Here is an 18,415-nt window from a genome sequence, read left to right on the forward strand (position 1 = left end):
ATGCACCTTTTCTATCATTGGTTTAATTCTTTTTCAATGGAAATGTTTTGATCTTGATACTTTAAAAATTGCCTTCTAGTTGCGTTAGATTTATTGCATTCTAAGGTTAGGCTTGGTTGCATTACCTAAATTAATGCAGATCATCTTGTTCTGAGCAGTCTTTCTTTCCTCAGCCACATTATAGTTGATTTACTCACTTTTTTTAGATTTTTTTTTTTTTTGAGCTAGTTTGAAAATCTGCCATGTTGTTAGGTTGCTGTATATTCATCTAACTTTTCTTTTCACCCACTAGGTTTGTAGAATTGTTTAAAATATATTTTTAGGAATGTTAGATGTTTATGATTATGGATAATTTTAAATATGGGGAAGGATTCTTTTTGCCTCCTCACATGCCTTTAATGCAAGGGGCTTGGGAAAAGCTGATGCCTTTTAAATAAAAAGTAGCTCAGTTTAGTGTTTTGTTTTAAAGCAAGGCATTAAAACAAAAAATACCTTATTATCTGCTTTGAAGAACTGTAAAACCCCAGTCAATGGATCTCGACATTTGAAGAGCTACAGTCCTTTTGAAAGTCTATGAAAGCTGTGTCTCTTCTCCCCAGAAAAATACATATACACATACAATTTTCATATAATTTCAATGGTTCAGATCCATTGAAACACGTCCCCAGGTCACAGGTTAAGAGCTCCGGTTCTTCAGTAAATAAGAACTGTGTGTTTGCTAGGTAAAGTAGACACAGCGACCTAGGGGGAAAGTGAAAGGTGAAAAGGCCAGGGCTCGGGCAGGAAAGAAGCACTATTAGAGGGGCTTCCCTGGTGGCGCAGTGGTTAAGAATCCACCTGACAATGCAGGGGACACGGGTTCGAGCCCTGGGCCGGGAAGATTCCACATGCCGTGGAACAGCTAAGCCCGTGCAGCACAACTACTGAGCCTGTGCTCTAGAGCCTGCGAGCCACAACTACTGAGCCCATGTGCCACAACTACTGAAGCCGGTGCTCCTAGAGCCCGTGCTCCGCAGCAAGAGAAGCCACTGCAATGAGAAGCCCGTGCACCGCAACGAAGAGTAGCCCCCACTCGCTGCAACTAGAGAAAGCCCACGTGCAGCATCGAAGACCCAATACAGCCAAAAGTAAATAAATTAATTAAATAAATTAAAAAAAAAAAAGAAGCAGCACTGTTTGGACTTCCCTGGTGGCGCAGTGGTTGAGAATCCGCCTGCAAATGCAGGGGACACGGGTTCAAGCCCTGGTCCAGGAAGATCCCACATGGCGTGGAGCAACTAAGCCTGTGCGCCACAACTACTGAGCCTGCGCTCTAGAGCCCGCGTGCCACAACTACTGAAGCCCGTGTGCCTAGAGCCCAAGCTCTGCAACAAGAGGAGCCACTGCAATCATGAGCCCACGCTCCACAACGAAGAGTAGCCCCCACTCATCGCAACTAGAGAAAGCCCGCATGCAGCAACGAAGACCCAACAACGAAGACCCAATGCAGCCAAAAATAAATAAACTAATTAATTAATTAATTATTTTTTAAAAAAGGCACTGTTAAAGGGGGAGCACCCTCATCAGATAGCTTTGTTAGGATAGTGACATTAAAATATACAAATGGGTTGTGAATATTTAGTTGTAAGTATAAGTGAGTGATGTCACCTTTAGCCCCATAAGAATAGATGAGTTTATATGAAGAGCTATATTGAGTCCATGGTGATTAGTTTATGTGACTTAGGGACATATTTCTCTTAAAACTGTGTCATAGGTCACTTTTTTATATCTTAAGAAACATTATGTATTCTTCTATATGATTCAGCTTTTAAAAATTAAAAATTTTTTCTTTTGACAGTCGGCCAAATTGCGTAAGCTGCCTCCCTTTCTTACTTTTTCATTATTAAGATTTAATTTTGATTTTGTGAAGTGTGAACGATACAAGGAAACAAGCTGTTATACGTTCCCTCTCCGGATCAATCTCAAGCCATTTTGTGAACAGGTTTGAACTATTTTGTATTGAAATTCTTTCTTTTACCCTCTCAAGATTGAATCTTTTATTGACCTGATTTACAGTTGGCTTAGTGCAGAATCTCTCAGCCTTGGCACTGTTAACATTTAGAGTTGGATAATCCTCTGTTGTGGTGGGATGTGCCCTGTATTGTAGGATATGAAGCAGCATCCCTGGCCTCTACCTACTAGATGACGGTAGCATCTCCCGCTTCTGCCCCCAGTAGTCACAAAAATGTCTTCAGACTTTGCCAAATGTCCGTGTCTTCAGCGGGGAGGGAAGGTGGGTAAAATTGCTCCCGGCTGAGAACCACTAGTTTATTACAGTTCTTTTGAATTTCCAAAGTATGGATTTGTTCCCAGTTCTTTTTACTAAACTCTCCTTGAAAAAACTTTGAAATGAAAATTTAAGAACAGAATTAGAAATGACCCTGCGTTAGGAACAATTATCATTCAGTAGTACATTCCTATTTGGATTTAGTTTACTTTAGATGCAAGAATGAATTGCGCATCTAGAAAGTAAACAAATTGGATGTCACTAGTAGAATTTGTAGAATTTGTAATCCTTAAGACACGGGAAAGAAAAAGTTTTAAAAGCAAATTAATGACATAATCTACTTACTTTATAAGCTATTTAGAAATATTTTCTATGTAACTGTATACATGCCAAGATCAGAGTGATGAGACTGAGGCATTTCTTACTACAGATCATTCTTTATATGTTTAAGTCCAGAACATTTGTTAGCCAGCTGTTGAATTTCTATGTATAAAAGTAATCTGTTTTCTAAATGGTCTAAAGTTCAGGTGGGGCGTTCTCTACTTCAAGCCTAGTTACTGAGCTTTTTGGTTTCGTTATTATATTAATCTCCATTCAGAGCTTCTAATGTGTCGGCCCTGAGCCTGTTACTGGCGTGCGTAGAATAAACAGGTTTTCCAGAGTGCTTCCGCTCCTATTTGCTGCCTGGAAAAAACTTTCTTTCCAGAATAATTGAGTTAACTCTCTTTTTTTCTTCCCATTTTTATTGAGGAATTATTGACATACATCACTGTGTAAGTTTAAGGTATGAAGAATGAGGGCTTGGTTTACATATATTATGAAACGATTACCACAATAAGTTTAGTTAACATCCATCATCTCATAGAAAAATTTTTGTCCTTTTATAAAAAGTAGTTTGTCATGGGAGTTCCCTGGTGACCTAGTGGTTAGGATTCCTGGCTTTCACTGCCATGACCCGGGTTCAGTCCCTGGTTGGGGAACTGAGATTCTGCAAGCTGTGTGGTGCAGCCAAAAAAAAAAAAATAGTAGTTTGTCACATGATTTTGACATATGTTGAAATAACAAAACTGAAAAAAGCAAAACAACACTTATCTAAGCAATTCACAATAATTTTATTTTCTGATTTCTGTATTAATGAAAAAATTATCATTTTGCATCTTTGTTTACATCTCTCTTGTGTTTTCCCTAAGCCAGACATTTAAAAAATGCTGCTTACTTAAAAAGTGCAATTTAAGCAAATAAGTTCTTAAATAATTGGCACTCCCTCAAGTAGCATCCATATGCCAAGTATCCCTTAACCTAGAGAAGGTTTTTTTAATGCCAGTGTAGGTGTCCATAACTACAGAGCACGCTACTTGTAGAAAAGATTGATCATAGAATTGATAAATCAAGGAAGAACCTGTTCATTCCACTAAACTGCCTCTAAAGGAAACCAGCTAGTATTCATAACTGCTAAACTCCTGTTATAAGCAGAGGACTGAAGTGTCAGGAGGGGTGATAGATAGTAGATACAACTCTGACTTAGAGGTGCATGACACTCTAGTTAAAATGTAGGACGAATTCAACTGCTAAAGAGCACATTTATAAAGCAGCATAATAGGTTTAATACAAGATGGTTTTTTCTTGCTAAAACTCTGATAGGGTAGTGTGTGTTTTGTTATCACATGGGGTTACATGATTTTAGCCAAAGTACATAAAAATAACATCTTGTTTGGATATATATATATATATATATTTTTTTTTTAATATTTATTTGGCTACGTTGGTTCTTAGTTGCGGCTTGAGGGATCTTTTGTTGCGGTGTGCGGGCTTCTCTCTAGTTGTGGCGCACGGGCTTAGTTGCCCCGTGGCATGTGGGATCTTAGTTCCCCATCCAGGGATCGAACCTGCTTCTCCTGCATTGGAAGGTGGATTCTTAACCATTGGACCACCAGGGAAGTCCCTGGATATATGTTTTTATGTTTAACTCAGAGGCAGAATTTGGCATAATGTGATTGGTATTAGATCAACGATAGATAATTTTCAGTCTAAGAATTATGAATTTCAAATTTTAAAGCCGATTATTCAAATTTATCTTAATTTACCCTAAATACCAATAATAGTGAAGTTTCTTACTAACTTTAATAGTTGACTTTTTTTTTCCCCCCTTTGGTTATATATCTTCTTATTTTATGTAAACTGTATCAATGTTTGTGCTCTTTCTTGTAGAGTGAATTAGATGACTTGGAATATATGTATGACCTCTTCTCAGTTATTATACACAAAGGTGGTTGCTACGGAGGCCATTATCATGTGTATATTAAAGATGTAGATCATTTGGGAAACTGGCAGTTTCAAGTAAGTATAGAAATTAGATTAAAAGTATCTTTGCAACTTTTTCCTTTTCTAGTCCCATTATCTTGGTGAGGCTAATCTTTTGCCACTTATTATATATTCACTCTGTAGAAAACTTATAGGCACTGAAAGTTAATACAGATAGATGTTTAAATTTTTTATTTCTAAGTAATTTCACACTTACAGAAAAATAACCAGCATAGTACCAACACCTCCTGTATACTCTTCGCCTAGGTTCTCCAGTTGTTAACCATCTTGCCACATTGTGCAGGCGCATCCTCTGTATACAGACGCATGCACACACACAGTTAACATTATCATTATCAGTGCTGACCACTAGAAATAAAGTTGAAGACATTAGACCTCTTTACCCCTAAGTAACTCAGTGTTTATCTCCTGAGAACCAGGACATTCTCTTACATAAGCGTAGGTCAAAATCAGGAACTTTAACACTGATATAATATTATTTATTATCGAATATATGTTTTATATTCAGATTTCACAGCGGCCTCGTCCAAATCCTTTAGAGCATTTTCTGCCCCACTCTAGTATCAAGCCCAGGATCGTGCATTAGATTTGGTTAGCATATGTCTTAAGTCTCCTTTAATCAGTAACCATTCCTCAGCTTTTCTTTCTTTCATGGCACCAACCAAAGATTTTCCTCCTATATTGTCTTCTAAAACTTTTATAGTTTTGCCTTTTACAGTTGAAACTTCAGTCTTCCTGGAATGCTTTGCTGTGAATGTTGTGGTGTTGTTTTTCCATCTGGGTACCCAGTTGCCCATTACCATTTATTGAATGATCCATTCTTTCCCCACCAGTTTACAATGCCAGTTCTGTTATATCAATTGTTTTCTTAACATTTGAGTCCATTTGGGGCTCTGTATTCTGTTTTTGTTGTTGTTGTTATTGTTCTTTTTTTCTATTCCTAGGCAAATACCACATTGTTAATTTCTGTAGCTTTATACTATGTTATGATAACTGGTAGGGCAAGTCTCCCTATGTGTTATTATTCTTCAGGAGTGTTTTGCCTCTCTTGGATTTTAATGCTTTTCTGAACATTTCTAAAATCACCTTGTCAATTTTCTCACACATACACACACATAAAAGTAGTGGCATTTTGTATCTACATGTGTAAACAAGATACATCTTTTTGGTTTTTAGAGCTTCTTTAATGTCTTCTAAAAAAGTTTCATAATTTTCTCTAGAAGAGAAAGCACTAATTGGGAATCCACTTCCAGTTATTTGCAGTGGGAAAAATTATAATCTATTACATACCAGCACCAAACTCTCAACCAGTTTTCTAAAATGTAACTAAAACACTGGTAAGTTCCAACCCATCATGTTAGGATGTAGAATGCTTAAAACCTATCTTCAAGAGTGTCAAACCGGGGCTTCCCTGGTGGCGCAGTGGTTCAGAGTCTGCCTGCCGATGCAAGGGACACGGGTTCATGCCCCGGTCCGGGAAGATCCCACATGCCGCGGAGCGGCTGGGCCCGTGAGCCATGGCCGCTGAGCCTGCGCGTCCAGAGCCCACAACGGGAGAGGCCACAACAGTGAGAGGCCTGCATACTGCAAAAAAAAAAAAAAAAAAAAGAGTGTCAAACAGTTAATATTGTTGTGAATGAAAAATTGCTCCGCATGTCATAACATGGCTTCTCTGAGCGCCAGCAGTATTGAAGGTGCTGTGTTGCCTTTGTTGACATTCCCTTTGCCTTTCAGAACATCTACCTGTGTTTCTGATGCTCTATCAGTTGTACTTAGAATGTACTGAGAGATAACATATGTTTTGTAAAGTTTGGGTATTTAAAATCTAACTGTTCTAGTGGGAAAATGTTGATCAGGGAGGTGTTCTGTGGGGCTATGTCTATACTGTATTTTTTGGACTATTTGTGGCTGGTGTACTGAAGTACAGTTATCTTTAGTACATTGATTTTATAATCAACCATCTTGCTGAACCCTCTTATGTTGTAGACATTTTTGGAAAAAGACAGTTTTGTTTCACTCTTTGTGGTCCTTAACCTTCCATTTCTTTTATTTCTAGAACTGGGTTTATCCAGTTCTGGGTTGAGGAAGCCATACAAGCATCTCTCAAATGCTTGTGCCATATTTGCCAAGACACTAGCTTGTTTGGGCACATTCCAGTCAGATGGAGTGAAGCACTTCTTATCCTCCTCTGGTCTAGCTCTGCTCTCCATGTTTCCATCCTTCGTTGCTGATTCTTGTTACCCTGTTGCCTTCCTTCACTCTGCTGTCTTACAGTCGCAGGGTCCTGTAGTAGTGAACCTTACCCTCTAGGGCACCCCCAGCCCTTTCAAACAATTATTTTAACTTTATTTCATTCTCTCTAAAAGATGAAGTTGAAGCCTTTTATTAGATTCTCATAGAAACTTGCCAACAGGTCTAATAAATAGTTATGATGTTGTTCATTTATTATTTTCTCTTTGCCTTTTCCACTGTAGTTCTTGGTTTTTTCCTTCCATTTATGCTTCCATTTGTGGTAGCCTTTTCTTCTGATGTTGCCCTGTCTCTCTTCAGCCTTAGAAAGTGCCCCTGCGCTCCATGTCAGTTTGGCTTCCGCCTCGGGAGTGTGTCTCTGCTTTCCTCCATGCTGGCTGCAGACATTTCTTCAATTTTGCTCAGCCATTGTCAGATTTCAGGCACTTCTCTAGCTGGTGGGATTTATCCTCAGTATTTTGAGGCATAAAATATTTATTTACAGTTTCCTATTTAAGTTTATCATTGACGTCATGCACAGAGGTAGCTTCACACTGTGTGGTGAGGTAGCATGGCTCAAAAGTAATGATTCTTTTCTTTGTGTCTTCCTTTTGATTTGTGCTTCCTTGAACTTCTCTGCAATTTTGTGTTCATTTCTTTGGAAATGGTCAGCAGCCAGGCTCTTCTCCCGGTTCCATTATGTAACTCGAGAGGGCAGGCAGGCATTCTTTCATTTGGCATTGCCCTCTGCACTGCTTCTCTGGTCTTGAAGCTCTGGTACTTTAGCAAGGTCTTCCTTGGGGCTTAAAGAACAATCAGAAGATTGCTTTCTGTTTGTGCTTGTGTATTTCCTTATTCATGGCCTCTACGAAGCATCCCTTTTTTTTTTTTTTTTAATTCTGCTCTTTAAGAATCACGAGCTTTGTGGTGTTCACAGAATGATGAGTGCTTTAAGAATTTCAACTTCAGTAGGTACACCTGATGGACACTGCTTGTCTCTCTACTACCATTATCCTGAGAGATCTCTTATACCTAGAGACAAAGGATTCCAGATACACTAAACATAGACAGGTATTGTTTTTTCTGCTTATAGTTTAGCAATTTCTTCTTCCCTTTCAAGGAGCTGTCTGCAAGGAACAAGTTTCATGACCAACCCCACATAATGTTCCCTGGGTGAAAGCCAACATCTCAGTCTCTCTCAGCCTAAGTAGAAGATGATCTCTTGCCTCTTGCATGGAGGTCATTAACTATTCAAAATGTGGCTCTCGATCTGGTGTAAAGAGGAGCCTGACCTGTGCCTTCCAAAGTGGGGTCTTTTGCTTCACTGATGGTTGACATCACTTCAAGCACCATCTTGCACATTTGAGGATGTGGGACAAAGAAGTTTTACAACAGCTCCCAGTAGGCAGCCCTGGGACTGTTGCCTCCTGGACCAGCCTGTCCCCACAAGGCCAAGGTTGGACACCGGCAGAGTGCAGGAGGACTAGGCCCAGCCCATGTGCCCCCTGCACCAGCGTGTCACACCCTAGGCAATGCCGGCCTGCGTCTCCCCTCCTACCATTTTTATTTTTTATTATTTTTTTTTTCGCGATATGCAGACCTCTCACTGCTGTGGCCTTTCCCATTGCGGAGCACAGGCTCCGGACCCACAGGCTCAGCGGCCATGGCTCACGGGCCCAGCCGCTCTGCGGCATGTGGGATCTTCCCAGACCGGGGCACGAACCCGTGTCCCTTGCATCGGCAGGCGGACTCTCAACCACTACGCCACCAGGGAAGCCCTCTCCTACTATTTTTAAATCTCTTGTTCCTTAGCCATAAATGTCTTTAAACATATTAAACATTACTGTTTTACTCTCTGATAATTGCAGTATCTGAAGACTTTGTGGGTCTTTGGATATCTGCTGATTCTGTTTCCTTATGATTTTGCTATTTTAGACTGTGGTCTTGGTTGGCTGGTTGGTTTTGTAAGAACACGGTGTAGGAGTAATTTGAAGCCTGAGTTAAAAGTACCTTCTTCCACGAAAGATGTGTATTTGTCTCTACCACATGCCTGGGGTCACCTCCAACCTTTAATACCTTTAAAATAAGATCTAGACTTGGTGGTTCTAGAGCCATACAACTAATGTGAATTTGGGCCACAACCCACATGAAGACCTACTTGTGATTACAGATTATTAGAGGAAATGTTTTTCCACCTTCATCTAGTATCAAGGTCAAAACAAGCAAGTTTCTCATTGTCCTTTGTTGTGGGGTGGATTTTTTGGTAGGTCATGCTTATATTGATAGCGTAGTCCTTTCAGGTTTCTAGCTTTCCGCTGGAATCTATCTTTGTGGTATAATAAAAAATATATACTTGGCCCTTGTCCCAGGTCCCTGGCACAGAGCTCCTTGAAATTTCCTGAGTGATTAGGCATGTCTTTTCTTGTTCATAATGAACCCCTTTCAACCATATCTGAGTTTATGCTAATGAGGTTACCTGTGGGGTGAGGGCTGGTCAGCAGAGAAACCAACCACATGATTAGAGGGTTGGAACTTTCAGACCCACCCCCTCACCCAGGGAGGCACAGGGGCTGGAGATTGAGTTTGGTCACCAAGGGCCAATGATTTAATCAATCATGCCTGCATAATGAAACTTTGATTAACACTCTGAAAGAAGAGGACTAAGGGAGTTTCCAGGTTGATGAATACATCCATGTGCAGGGAGGGTGGCCACCCCAGCTCCACGCGGACAGAGGCTTCTGCCCTCGGGACCCTCCCCAGCCTTGCTCTGTGTACCTTCATCTGGATGTTCGTTTGTATCCTTTGTAATAAACTCTAGTCCTGAGTATAAGTTCCTGAGTTCTATGAGCTGTTCCAGGAAGTTATCAGACATGAAGTGGAGCTTGTAGAATTTGTGATCAGCCAGGCCGAAGTGCAGGTAGCCTGGGAACCCCATTTGCAGCTGGTGTCTGAAGTGGGGCAGCCTCGTGTCACTTAGCAACATTAGTGTCAGAAATGAATTAATGGACAGCCAGGTGGTGTCAAAGAATTGGAGAGCTGGTTGTTTAGAAAACCAGCCATTCAACTCCCCACTTTGGGTAGGTCCTTACGCTTTGTCTCCCAGACCCTGTCCTGTGTGAGCATCAACGTGGAAGCTGTGTGTCAGCAAGGTTGAGCGGCTGGAGACCTCAACTCTGGATTTCTTCCCTGGATTCTCATGTCACTTGTTCTCTGAGGATTTTCCCAGTGTTCTCTTGCTAGTTCGGCATGTGTTTAAAAAGAGATTTTCTTTTGTTGTGTGTTTTACTTTATCCAGCATTTTTAGTCATTTTACAGCAGGATGGTTGTATTTCATCTGCCATATTCTTCTATATTTCTTTATTAGTTTTGTCTTATGTTAACTGTTTAGGTGTATTTGTGTTTATGATTTTAAGCCAGTTTAAAATACCTTTGCAAGATGCCATGTATGAAATAATAAAAATACCTTATCAGGGGAATTTTGACATGTTTCCAAGTAACTTCATACGATGGGGTGCAAACTTGGGTGATCAGAAAATAGGAGGGCGGGACTTCCCTGGTGGTGGAGCGGTTTAGAATCTGCCTGCCAATGCAGGGGACACGGGTTCGAGCCCTGGTCCAGGAAGATCCCACATGCCACGGAGCAACTAAGCCCATGTGCCACAACTTCTGAGCCCGCGTGCCGCAGCTACTGAAGCCCGTGCGCCTAGAGCCCGTGCTCCACAATAAGAGAAGCCACCGCAGTGAGAAGCCCGCACACCACAACGAAGAGTAGCCCCTGCTCGCCGCAACTAGAGAAAGCCCGCGCGCAGCAACGAAGACCCAACGCAGCCAAAAATAAAGAAAGAAAGAAAATAGGAGGGAATGTTTAAGCTGAGCTTGCAGAGGTTGGTAGGATTTTGTTAGGCCAACATAAGTGAGTGAGAATAAATTGGGTGGAGACCAGAAAATATTTTGAACTGAATGATAATGAAAACACAACATATCAAAATTGTAGGATGCAGCTAAAGTAGTGCTTAGTGGGAAAATGTTGGAACCCGCTGTGTGTATTGTGCTAGAAGCTTTCCTTATCTCACAATCCCAATTTACAGATAATGCCAGAGAGATTAGGTAATTTGTCCAGGATTATTCAACCAGTTGACATTTAAAACCAGGCTGCCTGATTCCAAAGCATATACAAATTATTATGATGTTTTTATCATCATTTCTCCATCTTGAAACCTCTGTGGCACAAACACTCCTATTTCGTTAACTGCTTTTTCAGGGATTAGTGATAGAAACTTTTTTTTTTTTACTTTTATTTGCATTTTTTTTTTGCGGCATTTATTCCTGGGCCATAAGTTTTTGTTTCTTCAGTTTCTTCTGGTGTATCTGTTTCTTCTGGACAACCTCCTCTTCTGGTTTAGGAACAATCTGTTCTTTTTCAGTAAGGATCATCTCAGTGTGGCAGGGAGAGCTCATGTATGGGTTGATCCGACCATGAGCTCTGTAAGTCCTGCGCGGCATCTTGTGGGCTTTGTTCACCTGGATGTGCTCAATGACCAGAGAATCTACATCTAAGCCCTTAAGTTCAGCGTTACTCTCTGCATTTTTGAGCATGTGCAGTAGAAATTCAACACTGTTTTTGGGCCACCGACCCTGCATCCAGCCCCACTGTTTGGCCTGGGCACACCTACCAACTCCACCATTGTAATGACAGAATGGCACACACGGCTTCTTTAAAGTGACATCCTTCAGATACTTGGTGGCTTTTCGGATGTGCATATCCTTAACGGCCTGGGCAGTTTCATGAGTGTTCTTAAAGTGAACACGAAGATTTGAATCTCTTGCATGATTTTGTGGGGTTTTCTGGGTCAGGTGAATAGTGAACCATTTTTAGAGGTCACCTCAGGCCGCTTACCAGAAAAGAGAAACTTTTTTATTGTTTTCTTTCTTAGGAGGACAAAAGTAATCCAGATGTGAATTTGGAAGATCTTCAAAATGAAGAGATTGATGATCCATTGATGATTCTAAAAGCAGTCTTATTACAGGTAGAGAGAGAGTGTATGTTTATATTTGTGTATGTATATCAGATGTATGATTCAGTTGGCAGAAGTGATATTGTTACTGTTCATAGTCTTTTTCTTTTGGGAAATTCTCTATTTAAAAAAAATTTTTTATTGGAGACTTTCTGGTTGTAAAAGGAATACATATGAATAGTAGAAAATTTGAGGGGAAAAAATTAGAAAGTATATAAAGAAACAAAGTTTAAATAAACCAAATGTCCGGTCATTGTTAACACTTTGATATATATTCTTTGCATTCTGTTTCCTTTGTGTTTATATACATATTTTGGGATTGGGTTACAAGTTTTTTGTGATATTATTATTGTTATTTTAAATTGAATTGGGATTTACTTTACATACAGTTTTGGAATTTACTGTTTTCCCATATTATCCTTTTAATGTCTGTAGGATCTGAAGTTATGTCCCCTTTTTCATTCCCAGTATTGATAATACCTCACGTATGTGACTTTTAATGTTTGCTTTGTACCCTGTTGTAAGGATGGTAGTCTCATTTCATTTATTCATTCGTTCTTAATAAACAGTTTTTATCTCAATTTCTTACTAGGGACCTCGGTTGAGTATTGGTCTATGGCCACTATATCAGTCTACTAGGGCTGCCATAACAAAATCCCACAGACTGGGTGTCTAACGTAACAGAAATTTATTTTCTCATAGTGCTGGAGGCTGGAAGTCCAGATCAAGGTGTCAGCAGGTTTCTTCTGAGGCCTCTCTCCTTGGCTTGCGGATGGCTGCCGCCTTGCTGCTTTCTCACGTGGTCTTTTCTATGTGCATGCGCATCCCTGTGTCTTTGTGTGTCCAGATTTCCTCTTCTTATAAGGACACCAGTCAGATTGGATAAGGTCCCACGCTAAAGGCCTTATTTTAACTTAATCACTTCTTTAAAGGCCCTGTCCAAATATAGTCACAGTTGAAATTTTGAGGGTTAGGAATTGAGCATATGAATTCTGATAGTAGAGGGACACATTTCAGCCCATAATAGTCACTTCTTACCCCCTTTTAGAACTTGGTTATACTTCAGAACATTCAGAAGAGACAGTCTTTTTGCACTAAAGTATTTCTTCTAAAAATCCCACATAATATCAGGATTTACCAAACCTTGGAATACTCTTTGGATATTGCTCTTGAAATGTTTAGACTTTGCCGCATGGAAAGTGGCAGAATTCAAGTTTTCTAAACTTAGGCTTAATCTAATTTTTTAAAAAACTTTTTATTTTGAAACAATTATGGTTAATCCACTTACATGTTTGCTGTTACAGGCACATTTATTAATCCTGTTGGGTCCGTTGAACTCATAAGTGTTGGGGTTATATCTTATCAGATTTTCTTAAATGACTTTCTTTTCTCTCATAAGGAGGAGAGTAATCTAATTCCTGTTGATCAGCTGGGCCAGAAGCTCTTGAAAAAGATAGGAATATCTTGGAATAAGAAGTACAGAAAACAGTATGGACCACTGCGAAAGGTAATACATGACATCCTTATAAGAAGTCCTATTCCCAGGAAATTTTATTATGATTTTGGCAACATGAATTTCTTTGGGGAAGGAAATTTAAATTAGATGGAAATACAATTAGTATTTTGTTTAATGATTAGAATTCAGTTAATTATTAAGCAATTTATAGAATCAAGACGTAAGCAAAAAAAGAATAGAGGAGGGGCTTTTAATCACAACAGCAAAAAATGTCACAAAGTTCATATCCTAAAGCTTATCATCTTATTTATAGAAATGTCTTCAAGTATTCACCCAAATTTCACTTTTATCTTTCTTTGACACACAGTTCTCCTAAACTTGGCAATCTGGCTTCCTAGGCTGTAAGGTTAGGTTTAAAAACTGGTACTGCCAGCCTTGGGAGACAAAAACTTGACTAAAAACAAGCAAAGCAACAGAACAATTAGTCAATATTTTGGAGCTATTTCTTGTAGAAGCAAAGAGTGTACATAATATAGTCTGTGTTTAAGTTCACCTTTTAATTAGACCACAGTTCATAAATTAATGACCATGAGTTCATAGACAGTCTTAGGTTTTCATTTAAAACGATTGGATCAGTGTTTCAATATTTTACTATTAAGTATGTTATCAGCTGTGCAGGGACTTTTTTGTCTTGTTTTGTTTTTAAATAAAAATATCCTTCATAAATTTGAGGAAGTTAGCTTGTACTTATAGTTGACTGATAGTCTTATGTCTTTTTTCTTTGAGGTTAATTTGTGCTTTTATTTGCCAATATAACTTAACTACAATGGCTTGCAAACTTTTTTGACCTAAAAAATGCATCTTACATCACAATCCAACCAACACACACGTATATAACTTGTATACATATGTGTATAACTGAAATGAGTCTTGCCAAAAATACCTATCCTAACACTGAATGTTCTTTTTTTTAAGACTTTTTTTTGAGTAGTTTTAGGTTTATAACAAAATTAACAAGAAGGTACAGAAATTTCCCATATACCCCCTTCCCACATACATGCGTAGGTGTTATCAGTATCACTCATCAGGGTGGTGTGTTTCTTTTTTTTACCCTAAACCAAGGATGAACTACATTGACACATCATAATTGCCAAAGTCCACAGTTCACCTAAGGTTCATTCTAATGGAGTAGATAGTATGGTACATTCTGTAGGTTTGGACAAAAGTATACTGACATATATCCATTGTTATAATGTCATACAGAGTATTTTCTCTGTACTAAAAAACTGTACTCTGTGTATTCATCACCCCTCTCCCCCAAACTCCTGGCAGCCACTGGTATTTTTATTGTCTCCATAGTTTTGCCTTTTCCAGAATGGCATATAGTTGGAATCTCTCTCTTTCTTTCTTTTTTTTTTTCTCTTGAAAAGAGAGGTTCAAAGCCTTTATATTTATGAGACCACTCATGGCCCACCCATTCATGGGCTGGACGGGCTCTAAGTGGCAGGACTTCCCCACTAAATACTGCAGCTTTTCTTCCAATATTGAACCCTGTCCCACTAGTCTTGCCCAGCAGCCACGTGAAGTGCAGGAGGACACATGTAGAGTATTTGTTCATAGGAAGGCCAAAAGTCTTATGCCCATTATCACAGTGAACCCAGATTCCTTTCGGGTGTGATATAAGCAGCTGATAGTTTTATCTTGAATAGAGGTTGGATTTTATCACATGCTGTTTTGTTTACATTTATCGATGTGATCACATGGCTGTTCTCTTTTATTCAGTTAATGTGGTGAATTCTGTTGACTGACCTTTTCAGTGTGAACGCAAACCTTACATTTCTGGGGTAAAGCACACTTGGTCGTGATGTACTTGTATGCATTGCTGTATGCATTTGGCTCATATTTTCCTAAGGATTTTGTGTCTGTGAGAGATATGGGTCTCTAAGTTTCTTTCTCTGTAATATCTTTGTCAGGTTTCAGTATCAGGGTTATGCAGGACTCAAAAGAAGTTAGGAAATGTTCCTTTTTTATATTCTTGGAAAGGATTTCTCTGAGATAGATTATTATTTCTTTCTTAAATGGTGAAGCTAGTTAGACCTGGAATTTTTTTATGGCAAGGTTTTTAAATTATAGTTTTAATTTCTTTATTTGTAGAGTTGTTTTAGATTTTTTATTTCTTGAATTATTTTGGAAAATAATATTTTTTAAAGAATTTGTCCTTTTATCTATGGTGTCAAATTTATTGGCATGAAGCTATTCAAAATGTCTCATATTATCTTTTCTAGTGTCTGTAGGACCTAAATTTCCTCTTTTTAATTCCTGATATTAATAATTTGTGTTTGCTTACTTTTATTTTTTCATAAGTCTTGCTTAGGGCTTATCAAGTTTATTAAGCTTTTCAAAAAACAACTTTTTTGCCTTTATTTTTCTCTACTAATCTGTTTTCTACTTCATTGATTTCTGCTCTTGTTTTTAATTATTTCCTTTTACCTTTGGGATTTAATTTAATCATCTTTTTCTAGCTTCTTGGGTTGGTATCTCAGTTGTTTTTTAAACCTGCCTTTTAAAATTTTTTTTTTAAATAAATTTATTTATTTATTTTTTGGCTGTGTTGGGTCTTCGTTTCTGTGCGAGGGCTTTCTCGGCGAGAAAGCTTTTGCGGCGAGCGGGGGCTGCTCTTCATCACGCTGCGCGGGCCTCTCATTGTCGCGGCCTCTCCCGTTGCAGAGCACAGGCTCCAGACCTGCAGACTCAGTAGTGTGGCTCACGGGCCTAGTTGCTCCACGGCACGTGGGATCTTCCCAGACCAGGGCTCGAACCCGTGTCCCCTGCATTGGCAGGCAGATTCTTAACCACTGTGCCACCAGGGAAGCCCTAAACCTGCCTTTTAATTCATGCTTTTAAATCTATAATTTCCTTCTTAGCGCTAATTTAGCTGTAGCTAAATTTGACATGTTATTATTATCTTTCCATTCAAAATATATTGTAATTTTTCCTTCTGATTCTTTTATTGACCCATGAGGTTTTTGGAGGTGGATTGCTTAATTTCCAAATATTTGGGGAATTTCTAGTTATCTTTTCGTTATATCTATAAATTGATGTCTAATTCCATTTTACTCTGAAAACATGCTCTCTATGATTTCACTTATTCTTAATTTTTTGAGACTTGTTTCATGCCTCAGGATATGGTCTGTGTTGCTGAATGTTTCTATTCACCAGTAAAGTTATTAATTTTCTGCATTTGTTGGGTATAGTGTTTCATAAATGTCAGCTAGGTCAAATTGGTTAATAACATTCTTTATTTCATCCCTATTCTTAACTAATTTTTCTTTTTGTTGTATCAGTTACTGAGAGAGTAGTTTTAAATCTCCAACTCTAATTGTACCTTTGCCCTTTCGTCCTTTTACTGTTGACAGTTTTGCTTCATGTATCTTGAAGATATATTATTAGTTGCATACACATTTTGGATTGTTAATGGCCTCTTGACATATGCCCTTCCTTTATCTCTGCTAATAGTCCTTACCTTCACATCTGCCTTATCTGGTATTAATGTAACATACAAGCTTTCTAATGCAAGTGTGTCTCTTGTAAACAGTATGAGTTGGTTCCTGCTTATTTTGGAAAATTGTGATTTTTAAGGAATTGGTTCTCAAAGTGTCAAATTTCTTAGTATAAAGTTGTTTGAAATATTATCATATTATCCTTTTAATTTCTGTAGGACCCTATTTCATTTCTGATATTGGTAATTTGTGTTTCTTAGCTTTCTTTTGCATCGGTCTTGATAGGGATTTGTCAAGGTTATTATACTTTTCTTTTTTAAAAATAATTAATTAGTTAATTTAACTTTTGGCTGTGTTGGGTCTTTGTTGCTGCACACAGACTTTCTAGTTGCAGTGAGCAGGGGCTACTCTATCGCGGTGCACAGACTTCTTATTGCAGTGGCTTCTTTTGTGGAGCACGGGCTCTAGGCGCATGGCCTTAAGTAGTTGTTGCACACGGGCTCAGTAGTTGTGGCTCGTGGGCTCTAGAGCGCAGACTCAGTAGTTGTGGCGCACAGGCTTAGTTACTCCATGGCATGTGAGACCTTCCCAGACCGGGGCTCGAACCCATGTCCCCTGCATTGGCAGGCGGATTCTTAACCACTGCACCACCAGGGAAGTCCAAGGTTATTAAACTTCTCAAAGAAACAGCTTTGCATTTGTTGTTTTTCTCTATTGTTCATCTGTTTTCTATCAAATGATAGAGTTTGACAGTCTCTACCTTTAAATTAGAATGTTCAGTACATTTATTTTTTTTATTAATTTTTTAAAAAATTTATTTATTTTTGGCTGCATTGGGTCTTTGCTGCATGTGGGCTTTCTCTAGTTGCAGTGAGCGGAGGCTGCTCTTTGTTGCAATGCGTGGACTTCTCATTGCAGTGGCCTCTCTTGTTGGGGAGCACAGGCTCTAGGCACGCGGGCTTCAGTAGTTGTGGCACGCGGGCTAGGTCATTGTAGCTCACGGGCTTTAAAGCACAGGCTCAGTAGTTGTGACGCACGGGCTTAGTTGCTCCATGGCATGTGAGACCTTCCCAGACCGGGGCTCGAACCCATGTCCCCTGCATTGGCAGGCGGATTCTTAACCACTGCACCACCAGGGAAGTCCAAGGTTATTAAACTTCTCAAAGAAACAGCTTTGCATTTGTTGTTTTTCTCTATTGTTCATCTGTTTTCTATCAAATGATAGAGTTTGACAGTCTCTACCTTTAAATTAGAATGTTCAGTACATTTATTTTTTTTATTAATTTTTTAAAAAATTTATTTATTTTTGGCAGCATTGGGTCTTTGCTGCATGTGGGCTTTCTCTAGTTGCAAGGCTGCTCTTTGTTGCAATGCGTGGACTTCTCATTGCAGTGGCCTCTCTTGTTGGGGAGCACAGGCTCTAGGCACGCGGGCTTCAGTAGTTGTGGCACGCGGGCTAGGTCATTGTAGCTCATGGACTTTAAAGCACAGGCTCAGTAGTTGTGACGCACGGGCTTAGTTGCTCCATGGCATGTGGGATCTTCCCAGACCAGGAATTGAACCCGTGTCCCCTGCATTGGCAGGCGGATTCTTAACCACTGCATCACCAGGGAAGCCCCCATTTATT

The 18,415-nt window shown here is 39.3% G+C and overlaps 1 protein-coding gene, 1 non-coding gene and 1 pseudogene across 14 annotated transcripts in view; 1 reads left to right on the forward strand and 2 right to left on the reverse strand.

The window, feature by feature from the left end:
• USP40 (ubiquitin specific peptidase 40) overlaps positions 1-18,415 on the forward strand; it is a 92,203-nt gene that overhangs the window by 12,356 nt on the left and 61,432 nt on the right. For 10 of the 13 annotated variants that reach the window (XR_009541009.1, XR_009541008.1, XM_060151800.1 and 7 more), the window contains 4 exons: positions 1,838-1,981; positions 4,475-4,603; positions 11,752-11,844; positions 13,232-13,339. Coding sequence is in view for 11 of the 13 variants with exons in the window: in XM_060151800.1 (XP_060007783.1) it covers positions 1,838-1,981; positions 4,475-4,603; positions 11,752-11,844; positions 13,232-13,339 (474 nt within the window). In the remaining 2 variants the exon portion in view is untranslated. The remainder of the gene's footprint in view (positions 1-1,837; positions 1,982-4,474; positions 4,604-11,751; positions 11,845-13,231; positions 13,340-18,415) is intronic. The other 3 variants (XM_060151806.1, XM_060151809.1, XM_060151803.1) reach the window with 2 other exon arrangements.
• LOC132521594 (large ribosomal subunit protein uL22-like) lies at positions 11,131-11,687 on the reverse strand (annotated as a pseudogene).
• Positions 14,886-15,019, reverse strand: LOC132522514 (small nucleolar RNA SNORA11). Its single transcript, XR_009541255.1, has one exon. It is a non-coding gene; the product is annotated as a small nucleolar RNA SNORA11 (small nucleolar RNA).

This window comes from Lagenorhynchus albirostris, chromosome 6 (genome assembly GCF_949774975.1).
Source record: "Lagenorhynchus albirostris chromosome 6, mLagAlb1.1, whole genome shotgun sequence".
Taxonomy (NCBI): Eukaryota; Metazoa; Chordata; class Mammalia; order Artiodactyla; family Delphinidae; genus Lagenorhynchus; species Lagenorhynchus albirostris.